At 42.5% G+C, this 12,348-nt stretch overlaps 1 protein-coding gene across 2 annotated transcripts in view; it reads left to right on the forward strand.

Moving 5' to 3' along the window:
* Positions 1–12,348, forward strand: part of EFHC2 (EF-hand domain containing 2) — a 74,382-nt gene that overhangs the window by 15,481 nt on the left and 46,553 nt on the right. For both annotated transcript variants that reach the window (XM_075850754.1, XM_075850755.1), the window contains 6 exons: positions 435–585; positions 1,393–1,616; positions 1,958–2,209; positions 3,201–3,308; positions 6,050–6,188; positions 8,966–9,131. In XM_075850754.1, coding sequence (XP_075706869.1) covers positions 435–585; positions 1,393–1,616; positions 1,958–2,209; positions 3,201–3,308; positions 6,050–6,188; positions 8,966–9,131 — 1,040 coding nt within the window. The remainder of the gene's footprint in view (positions 1–434; positions 586–1,392; positions 1,617–1,957; positions 2,210–3,200; positions 3,309–6,049; positions 6,189–8,965; positions 9,132–12,348) is intronic.

Consider the following 12,348-nt stretch of genomic DNA (forward strand, 5'->3'; position numbering starts at 1 on the left):
CTGTTTAGCTGACAGAGAATTGTCTACTCTTATACAATTGAATTCTAGAACAGGAGTAGGTCGGCGTGGGTTTCCTCTTATTGTAAAGAATAATTTCCTGACAGCAAACATAGATCTTGAAAATGGTAAGGAATTGAAACACAAACGTGCTATACAATTTAGACTCCTATCTCTTCCCTACGCCACCTCCTGACTGCCGTACTTTACACTAATATTTTGTAAAACAAAAGAAATTTGGGACATCGTTTTTAAATGTGTCACATTTTTCAACTCCTCTTATCCAAGCCTCTTTTACTAGCCACTTTTCCAAACTGTCAAGGGAGGTGTAAAAAGAGTCTAAAAAACATAATAAATTTGGAGCATGCCATGGAGGCCACTTTTTTTGGTGCATTTTGCTTAGTAACTCTTTTACCTCTTATTTTGCTCAATTTCAGGTGTTATCATTTGAAGCATACTTTGAAGAGGAAGTTCATCAGAGAAGGGAAGAAGTTTGCCGTATCCGGCAGTGTAAAATATATTTCTACCTCGAAGATGACACAATTCAAGTAGTGGAACCCCAGATGAAAAACAGTGGAATTCCTCAGGGTTTGTACTGTCATTTTCTCTTAATACCAGTAGTCACATGAACACACCTGCAAATTCGTGTGCATAGACTTAATACCGTCACCCACTTAGGGGGAGATTTACTTAGACTGGCATTTCATACACCAGTCTAAAACCAAAATATGTTGGTGTAAGACTGGCCATACATTTGGGATAGCTGTTGGCCGAATGATCGTTCAGCTGATTAATAGGGGAAATATAAATATGAAATAATTACATATTAACAAAATATAAAATTTTTTGAACTGTGAAGAGGTTGTTCACATTGGTTGAACTAGATAAATTTACGTCTTTTTTCAACCTCACTAATTGTTTTACTATGTTACTTTGGCCAATCTCTTTTTCTTGGGAGAGCACCCTGTCGATAAGCTGATAACAGGGTGTCCCACTGTAAGGACCTTCAACAATCAGTGGGGGAATACAACAGCAAGTTTTTTATTTCACCTCCAGCGCCACCACAGGGGAGACTAAAGATTACACAGAGTTCTTATTGAAGTCAATGGACTATCCATCATGCAATGTGTGGACGTGACAGGTCCTTCAGAGTGGATAACTCTTTAAACTGGCTTGTAGATGAGGATCTTAAATAAAGAACCCAGAGAAAATTTAAAGTCAAGAGGCTTAATTTATGGTTAACAGGGACGACCAATGCCAGCCAATAGGGTGATGATCTGACGTTCCTATAAACCTAGGAATGTAACCTAGTTAAAAATCTATCTATGTTATCATGGTAACTCACCAATGCAATATTAGAGAAATTATAACAATGACTTTTTTTTTCTAATTCAGGGACAATAATCAGACGTCATCGTATTCCACTTCCACCCCCCAATGATGACCAGTTTTACACTGTAGATCATTTCAATATCAACAAAGACATTGTGTTTTACTCAAGAGCTTTCAAGATAGTAAACTGTGATGAATTTACTAGAAACTTCCTAAGGAAACTTGGAATCAGAATAAATCCACCAGGGTCGATTCCAGCAGATCCTTACTCAACTATGCGCAAAGAGGTAAAAACATTTCGAAATATGGTGCCTGATTCTCCAATCCGTTTTTACCATCCTTATATTTATGCAGAATAACAGAACCATACACGATAATTAAAAAACTAAACTTTTTGCCGGCTTTCTACCTTCAAATATCATCGAAAGTAGAAGGCAAGTACTGTTGAAGAACACAGCCATATATTTATTAAAAAAAACGAATTTGGAAAAGGATGGTGAAATCATACGAATTAATTGAAAAGATAGATATATGTAATAGCACACGATTAAATGTGGATAGTAAACTTTAACTAATGATAAGGTTTTTCCTACAATTTTCTCACTTTATCACAATTTTTTCTGTGTAGATGGAAGATAACATGAAGCCGCTACGCCCATATGAACGCATGGATACTCTGAAACAATTCCTAAATCATGACAGACATGTTTTACGTTTTAACTGTCTGTGGGATGATACACCTTCACCTTTTGGAGATGCAAGAGAGCTCATATTACACTATTTTCTAGCTGACGACACTGTTGAAATTATAGAGGTCATACCACCAAATTCCGGCCGGGATTCCGTTCCAGTTTTTCTCCATCGAGGCAAACTACCTAAGGTAAGTAAAACTAGAATAAAAGTAGGCGCAGTTTTCCCTTAAAGAGCAACTAAATGTTTAACAAACTTCTGACATGTCAAAGTGACATGTCAGAAATTTTGATTGGTGGGGGTCCGAGCACTGAGATTCCCACCAATCGCTAAAACAAAGCAGCAGAAGCGCTTGTGTGAGCACTCTTTGTTTCTGTTCTGCTTTTTCCGGAAAGCCGATGTATCGGAGTACGGGCGCATCGACTTTCTATTGAGCCCGTACTCCAATACATTGATTTCCGTAAAAAGCCGAACAGAAACGAAGCAGCTAAGTGCTCACACAAAGACTTCTGCCGCTTCGTTTTAGCGATTGGTGGAGGTCTCAGTGCCCGGTATATGACATGTCAGAAGTTTGTTGAACGTTTAGTTACCCTTTAAGAGAAAGAATGCTAACTTTGTATCATTGCCTTTTGTAGGAGTTACTTAGTAGTTAAAGTTAATAAGGATGAACCTCACAGGCATTGTTGCTGGGCCTTGTTATTATATTAAAACCTGGGCCTGCCCGAAGATGCTATGATCTTCTGGTAGGACAACCCAACTAGCTTTTTCATATTATACCTTATTAAATATTCTTCCGTCAATTACATTGTAGTTAGTTTAATTAAAATGATATTTGCTCAGAATGATGGTATGACAAACATTTTATATAACAAGAAAAATGACAGCACAAAGTCATATGGCATTGATGACATTACACAGCCATTATACAGCAAAGCTGAAGTCAGCTACAGAGAACAGGACATATCACCTTATTGTGACTGCTCTAGTAGTGGCCAGTGTGAAAATGCTAATATTTCAAGATTTTTTTTATGTGGATAAACATATAGAACGTAAAAACACATATATTTATAATAAAAAATAGATTTAAATAATATGTAATTTTCTGATTATACATTACCTTTAAACATGTGTTAGAAAGTATTATTTCCCTGATATCTGATCTATTTCTGTATCCTTTACAGCAAGTCCCAACAAGAATTTATAAGCCTGGAGAGATCACGGCTCGCACTGTCCTCAATGTGTTTGGCCCGATGGGACATGGAGGTCGATATATACTGGATAATCTTAAAGTAAGGTTTTGACATAATTTTTTGATAGAATATTAGGATGACGTGTCTTTTAAAGTATATAAATATTCATTTAAAGGGGTTTTCATCAATGACGTGGCGTTCGAGAACGGGGGCGATGCAATTTTCCTCCTACCGAGCATGCACAGTCATCATAAATGTGCAGTCCCACACATGCTCACTAGCCTCCAAGCTCCCTCTCCCTGCGCTTCAATGGGGGCAGCACGTGACCGCTAAGGCCACTGATTGGTTGCTGCAGTCACGTGCTGTCTGCTTGTAAACAAAGACCGGGGGTACTACTGAAGCTACGGCACTGGATCGGCAGGGTTAGAAAAGGTAAGTATTCGTTTTTTTGTTATTTTGCTGCATTGGCTTCTATTTTCGAGTTATTTTTTTTTTCTTAACCGGTTAACCTCTTTAAGTGCACCTGTTTTATGAAATAATTCCTTAAGCCATAAATGTCTGAGATGGGAGTAAACCTTTAACTTTTATCATAAAGAATTGGGTATAGGGGGTTCTAGAACAGATAAATGGTCTAGCCTGTCTTAAATTGTATCAATTTATTTTTTACATTTTCCCTGGGGTCAGCCATAATGGAGGCACATACTTCTTTCCTGGATTGCCTGTATAGACAGTTCGGCGGTGGGTGGGTGTGTGTGCGTGCGTGTGCGTGCGTGCGCGTGTGTGTGTGTGTGCTCCATGGCAGCTATAATAATTGGGAGTTAATTGACAGAGAAATGTAATGAGTTATTACAGTCTCCAGGAAGTGTTGGAGTACAGCCCCCCCCAGAGACTGGGGAGTGACAGGGGAGCTGCATACAGAGCCCTATCAAGGCCTCCAGGGGCCCATTTTTAGGTGGATTTACATCTAGATTTCTGCACTTAACGATCGGCGCTCGTTTAAAGGCCTTTTTACATGGGTCAATGCAAATTGTGCGGGGATGAACAATGGTTAAGACGATCGTTCATTCCTTATACAGTGGGCATATTGTTGGCATCACATCCCCTGTTTACACAACAATGAACATCTTTGAAGTTGCGTAAAAGATGCATTTGCTAGCTTGTCGGCTGATTGTTGACATGTTTACATGGGCCAATGATTAGGAACAAGAGCTCATCTTTCGCTCGATCATTGGTCCTTGTAAATGGGCCTTAACACTTCAGGTTGTTTTCCCTAAACAATTTTTATCTTTATTCTGATTTGAAGATAAAACATGACTATTTATCATATTAAATTCATAAGCACCAAAAGCAATAGTAATATCAATGTTATTTATACTCTCAGGGGGGATTCACACGAATGTGTATTCGGTCCGTGCGGGCCGCGTGGTTTTCACGCGCCACGCACAGACCAATACAAGTCTATGGGGCAGTACAGACAGTCCGTGCTTTTTGCGCAGCGTTTGTCAGCTGCGCAAAAAGCGCGACATGCTCAATATCTCCGCGTATTTCACGCATCACGCACCCATTGAAGTCAATGGGTGCGTGAAAACCACGCAGGTCGCACGGAAGCACTTCCGTGCGAACCGACTGAAACAGCGCACCAGCTGTCAAAAGGATGAATGTAAACAGAAAAGCACCACGTGCTTTTCTGTTTCCAAACATCCAAACGGAGTGTCTTTGAGATGAGCGAACCCGGACAACCGAACCGAACTTCACCGGGTTCGGCCGAACTCGTTTTGGCCGAACCCGGCAAAAAAATTTCCGGTACGCGACGTCAGGAGATAGTCACTGTCCAGGGTGCTGAAAGAGTTAAACTGTTTCAGCACCATGGACAGTGACTTCCGATCCCAATATACATGAACCTGTAAAAAAAAAACGAGGTTCTGACTTACCGATAACTCCCGGCTTCTTCCTCCAGTCTGACCTCCCGGGATGACAATTCAGTCCAAGTGACAGCTCCAGCCAATCACAGGCCAAGCACAGGCTGCAGCGGTCACATGGACTGCCGCGTCATCCAGGGATGTGGGGCCCGATGTCAAGAGAGGCGCGTCACCAAGGACGCGTCACCAAGGGAACGGCCGGGAGGGAAGTTCTCGGTAAGTACAAACTTTTTCTTTTTTTTTAACAGGTTTCTCGATATTGTGTTCGGAATTCACTGTCAAGGGTGCTGAAAGAGTTACTGCCGATCAGTTTGCTCTTTCAGCACCTTGGACAGTGACGGGCGTCGACTAGCCTCATCTCTATGATGGCGGCTGCGCGAAAATCACGCAGCCGCGCATCATACACGGATGACACACGCAGCTGTCAAGTGGTTTTTGCGTGCGCAAAACGCTGCGTTGTTTGCGCGCGCAAAAACGCAACGTTCGTCTGAATCTGCCCTCACTGAAATTATATTTTTCCTGCGGACTGTCCAAAGCCAATACTCCCATATAAAATATGGTACAGTTTTAAGGTACATTCTGTGTTCAGTGAACTTGTGGCAAAATCTGTATGTATTACATGTGGGTTTTGCTGCAGATTCTGCTGCAGTTTTTTAAATTCCCTGAAATCTGTGCTGATTCTTTTCACTACCTGTGTACGGGTTTTCAAAAACCCAATTCATATGTACTGTATTCTCATGTATTTGTAGTGGAATATCAATACGGAATCAGCACTTATAAATCTGCGAAAAATCCTCCACGTACCCTTAAACTTTGAAAGAATGTTTTTTTTATCATGCTCATGTGCAGTTGAGAAAACTGTTGCTTAATTTTTGACTAAACCACTCCATTATCATTAATATTATTTACCACCTTTAACAGACAGGATCTGTGCATCAGGAGTTTTACAAAGACAGCGATCTGACAATTGGTGCGGCAGTCAATGCATGGGGCAGAAACATAATCTTGTGTGACTGTGATGAATTTACCAAGAATTATTACAGAACGAAATACGGAATTGGTAAGATAATTTTATAAATAATATAGAGTATCAAGGAGTATTTTACTGTCTGTATGTAATGCTGTATTATTCCTACAGATAAAAAGTCAGGTGTGTTTATGAAACCTGTAGCTATTAGGCTTCATTTATGCCATTTAGAATGTTATTTTACACCTACTTGAATGTACAGTAAAATTCAATTTATCCAGCACCCGATAGTCCAGAAAGTCATAATCTGGCACTTGTTTCCAGTACTAAACTACAATATAATGTGGACTTTCAAAAGACCAGAAGTGGAAGACTGAGTAGAGATAACCAATTCCAAAATCCCATTGCATTAAAAAAAACAAAGTTACCAATTAAGTTTATTATTAACAGATTTACAGACTTCCAGACTTCCCTAAGGTTCTCTATGCTTACAAGTGAGTTCTATATTAGTTTCTATGGCATCTGACAATCCAGAATATTTGATAACCCAACACCAAAGCAGATTTTTCCCATTTGTACCTTTGTGTCTCTAAGCTCCTTGCAATCTAGAATTCATTGAGAAGTGATAGTGATAATAAAGAGCCATTGCTGTCCTGTCCAGTGTGGAGAATAGGTGTTGTGGGGACCTCCAGCAAAGAGAATGCACTATACTAGAGGAGGTTAATCACTGGGTGTGATGTTGCTTTTCTCAGAAATTTAGAATTTGCTCAAACTTCTTGCCAGGGAAGAGGGGCAGAGAGAGTCCCACGACTGCCATAACAACCCATTGGCAATCGGCATGGATGCGCTGATGGGGTGACGTGGGGGACGATCCCTCTGTCAAACACCTTAGGTGCTGTTGACCGCTGCATCTAAGGGGTTAAACTGCCGTTACAGTGGAATGTCGGCTGTAAGTTACAGTCAGCCCTCTCACACAATAGCTTCCAACCGTCCCGGATCCGGCGGGACAGTCCCGGTTTCTAACCGCTTTCCCGCCGTCCCGGGCGGTCTGCAAGATGTCCCGATGGACGCTGCAGCTGTATCAAAACAGCTGATCACTGCTGACAGGCGCCCTGCATGCCAGACGACTGCAGCAGTGATCAGCTTCAGAAGAAGGCAGGAGTCTTGTGGCAGTGTTCTGACTGGGATCGATGCCGGCCCGGGAGTGGACCGGTCCAGTCACCTGACTTGTCAACTGACCTCACCGGGCAGGTGACAGGTCAGGTGACTGGACTGGTCCACTCCCGGGCCGGCATCGACACCAGTGAGAACGTCGCTGCAAGACTCCTGCCTTCTTCTGACAGTGAGTGATGTCAAAGCAGAGCGGAGAGTGGCAGCAGTAGGCTACCTCTACCGCTCTCCACTCTGGCGGCATTGTGGCACAAAGTATAAGGGGGTTGTGTGGCACTATGTACAAGGGCGGAGGGGGGTTGTGTGGCACTATGTACAAGGGGGAGAGGGGTTACGTGGCACTATGTACAAGGGGGAAGGGTGGTTGTGTGGCACTATGTACAAGAGGGAGGGGTTTGTGTGGCGCTATGTATAAAAGGGGGGCTGTGTGTGGCGCTATGTATGGGGGGGGCTGTATGTGGCGCTATCTACAGGGGGGGCTGTGTGTGGTGCTATCTACAGGGGGCTGTGTGTGGTGCTATCTACAGGGAGCTGTGTGTGTCGCTATCTACAGGGGGGCTGTGTGTGGAGCGATCTACAAGGGGGCTCTGGTGCATGATTTTTCCATTGACCGGTAGCAGAGTTACACAACTGGAAAAAAAAAATCCCCATCGTATTACTCTGCTACCTGTCAATTGAAAAGTCATCAACCACAGGGTCTCCCTCTTGACTTTCATTGTTCTCAGCCTTTTGGTTTGTCCTGCAGCTGCTGCTGCCGTGATGAACAAATGTTATACCCAAGTTAGGAAAAGTAACATAAAGACGATATAACCTGAAATATATTATTGGTGAAATCCATAGTTTTTTTTTGTAAGTCTAGAGATCCGCAGTGAGAATATGATCTTGTTATTTGAAGAAGGATCTGGCCGTGATTTGATGTGTTTATGCGGGATATTGGTCGTGGTTAGGGGCGTGGCTTAAAAATGTCCCTCTTTTCCGAATTCAAAAGTTGGGAGGTATGCTCACACCATGACGTAGTATACCGACACACCCCCCTCTCTAAACTGCAGCATAACAAGGAATATTTCCCCTTCAGGTTTCTAGAAAAGTTAGTTAGCAAAATGTATTGGAGGTGTAATTACTATCATATTGTTTTTCAGGAAATCAGTTTTTGAAGGCTTAGAAATAGATTACAGCAGAGGACTGATACAGATGGTAAAATATAACATACCACTAGGGGGCGTAATATCACTAAGTATTCCTGTCTAGTACCCTTTACATAATACATATCCTGATGTTATCCATCCTCTGTTGTGATATTTGGCATTATGGAAATGACTGATTAACATAAATATGTTGACCAAATCTAACACTACCACTTTGATCTCTTACTTTGGATCATAGAACGGCTCAGCTGCAGTAAATCACAGACCAGAGTCATTAACCCTTCAGCGTGTGCTCACGCGTGGCGTATTTGCATTGTATTTCCACTGCGTAAACATATGCTGTGGAAAACTTGGCAATGTATGCCTATGGGAAAAAATATTCTACAATGCAAGAACAAGAGAAATCGGCCTGTGTTGCAGAATAGTTCTCACATAGGCATACTCCATGTGTGAGTGTACTGTAATACTGGTTTTCTGAAATGTTATATATTGGCTTTGTCCTTTTTGATAAATTTCTTACACTTCTTTCACTAACTTTTTTTTTTTGCCTTCTAGAGGATTTCACGCCTGTTCAGAACAAAGCTCCCCAACCACTAAAGATTGAGAAGCAGATTCCGCCTTACAATGGCTTTGGTTCTGAGGAAGACTCTCTTTGTTCTTGTTTGGGACTTCTACCAAAACCACCACAACGAGATTTCAAGAAGTTTATGGAAAAAGACAGGTATTTTATTGTATTATCTGGAAAAAATGTACATTATATTAGTGTAGCCCCTCATTTCGTATCAGTTCATTCATTTGATCTTTTCATGTGGATATACAACAACTGGGAAACATGGTTGTCTGTTGCAGAAAACCCATTTTTTGAGTACCCTATTAGGGAATTCTGAGTTTATGGGGTATTCCGTTTATTTTCAAACTGTTTTTATTGGTAAAAGCATATTGGAAAAAGTATACACCACAGTACAACAACATTGGCTACGCAAAGCCAATATACAATTGTCAAAATAAAAGGGGTCATAGAAAAGGGAAAGGAAAAAAAGAAGGAAAAGTAGAGGTTAGGGTAGGACAATAGAAGAATAAAGGCAAATAAAATAAAAGAGTATTGTGTGGCAATAATGGCTGTATGGTAACAACATGACCTGTATACAGCAGTAAACAAATAAAGGTCATCATAACCATTGTATGAAAATGATAAACAAATCAACCTATACAATAATACGCAAAAGCAATAAATCATAGTGATGTTTACAGTTTAGAAAAATCAGGGAATTCAAGCCAGGGAGACGAGGTAGATAAATATTTCCCACACATCCTATTTTCCCAATGAGCTAGTTCTTCAAATCGCTGAATTTCAAACATCTTATCCAACCATTGAGTAAAAGTTGGAGGGGAAGTGTCTTTCGACCACGTGGGAATCAGTAATTTAGCTGCAGTTATCATATGAGTTGGTAGATTGTGTTTCTTAGGTGTAAATCCAACTATGGGCTTCCATAATAATATCAATTCCGAAGTGAGCTTGATGTTAAGAGAGCAAATGATATTCACAGCTTTTCCTTCTTGAAGCCAGAACGGTTGAATGAGGGGGCAATGCCACCAGATATGTGAAAGTGAACCAATAGCTCCATTACATCTCCAACATTTATCCGCGATTTATAGCATGAAGTACCAGTGGTGTTTTATACCATGGTGTAGTTAATTTAGATGAGTTATCTTGAGTTCTCGTACACTGAAAGAAGCCATGTGTATTTGCCAGTATGAAACGTGTTTCTGGCTCAGTGAATTGCACCCCCAGCTCTTCCTCCCATTTCCCAATATAACGTGGTTTATACTGAGTTTGCATGGTTAAAGCATGCTGATACATCTGGGATAATTTAGGAGCAGTGTATGGGTCTAAAGCAAACAGATCCTCCAACCAAGTATTAGTATGAGGAATGACAAGAGGCTTGTATTCCGTTTGTAGCAAGTTATCACCTCTCCACTGGACAGGTGATAACTGATAGATCGGTGGGAGTAATACCCATCGATGCAGGGAAATTGAAGACTTTATGACTGCTTTCTATAACGACCAAAATTTTTTTTTACAGTGATTATTAATTTTAAATAATAGATGATGTACGTTTCAGGCCTGATAATTAAAGGGGACCCATCGGCTATGTTTGCACAGGGGCCCTCAGTAGTCTGTGTCCAGCCCTGAGGCTGAGTTCACACAGGGCGGATATGCGGCGTAAAGTAACACTGCGTATCCACCACGGTGGCTACAGGGAATTCCGGGCGAAAAACCGCACCAGACTGTGGTGCAGTTTTTCACCCAAAATGTCCGCTGCGGAAAACTGCAGCATTTATACGGCCTGCTAGCAGGCCGGCCTCCTGGGATGACGTTTCATCCCAGGAGACCGCTGCAGCCTATGATTGGCTGTAGCAGCAGTCACATGGGATGAAATGTCATCCCAGGAGGCCAGCCCTCTGACGTCATCCAGGCCGGCATCCTGGGATGGCGTTTCATCCCATGTAACCGCCACTACAGCCTGTGATTGGCTGCAGCGGTCACATGGGATGAAACGTCATCCCAGGAGGCCGGCATGGAGGAAGAAGCACAGACTTCTGGGCAAAAATTTTTTGGGGGAGTTGCGTTTTTTGCGGCGGAATCGCTGCGATTCTGCCACAAAAAAATGCAACAACTGCTATTTGTTGTGGGTTTTACCTCCCCATTGAATTCAATGGGGAAATCCCGCAACAAATGAGCAGCGTTTACGCAAATACAATTGACATGCGGAATAAAATTAATGTCAATTTCTGAGCGTTTTTTCTGCTCAGTATTTACGCAGCATGGGGATCAGATTTGTTCTATCTCATCCGTTGTGCTGCTACTGTATTATGCTGTGGATTTTCCACAATGCGTTCCGTTGTGTAAAATCCACAGTATTTACGCAACGTGTGACCTGACCCTTGGGGTTTCTGCACATAGCAAAGTCCAAATCTTTATGGTGGCAAACGGTCTCCATATGCACCCATATCATATGGTGCTTCTGTGGGGCACTGTATTCATTGGTTGCAATGCTTGCAATAATGCATAAAATGGCATGTGATACATGAAAATGACACACGAGAAGAATTAAATACTAAACATATATGCTAGGTCCCAGCAGCTATCAGATGCTCCGATGCTGCAACCCAAGTCTTTTGTAGGTTCAAAACCACAGAGGAGCACTCGTCATTGCCTGGTCTGCCCCGTCCTGTGCCTGCTTCCCCATGGAACTGCTGTTCTGTACTGAACAAAATGATACAGTACAGAACAGCAGTTCCGTGGGTAAGCAGAGACTCCTCGTATATAGCCACACCGCTCCACTGTAGATCACACCCCCTTGCATATCCCACCACCACTGCACCCCACCAGCACTTGTAGATCGCGCCGATGTAGCTCCCACTAGGTGCTAAATCCACGGCCAAAGTGTCGGCAACCCCTGGCCGGGGATTCAGCTCCTAGTGGCAGCTACAGCGCCGCGATCTACAAGTGGGGGGGGGGGGTGCGATCTACTAGGGGGGTGAGGTGCTATCTGCTAGGGGGTGGGGTGCTATCTACATGGTCACTGTGGTACTATATTGGTGGGTTGGCACTATGTGGGCACTGTTATTACATGTGGACTGTGTGGTACTGTCATTACATGTGGGCACTGGCACGGTCATTACATGTGGGCACTGTGGCACTACATGTGGGCACTGTGGCACTGCATGTGGGCACTATGTCACTATATGTGGGCACTGTGGCACTATGTGGGCACTGTCATTATATGTGGGCTCTGTGTCACTGTCATTACATGTGGGCACAGGCACAGTCATTACTTGTGAGCACTGTGGCACTGATGTGTGCGCTGTCATTACATATGGGCACTGTGGCACTGATGTGGGCACTGTATGTGGGCACTGTGGCACTTCATGTG

Source organism: Rhinoderma darwinii, chromosome 2 (assembly GCF_050947455.1).
Source record: "Rhinoderma darwinii isolate aRhiDar2 chromosome 2, aRhiDar2.hap1, whole genome shotgun sequence".
Taxonomy (NCBI): Eukaryota; Metazoa; Chordata; class Amphibia; order Anura; family Rhinodermatidae; genus Rhinoderma; species Rhinoderma darwinii.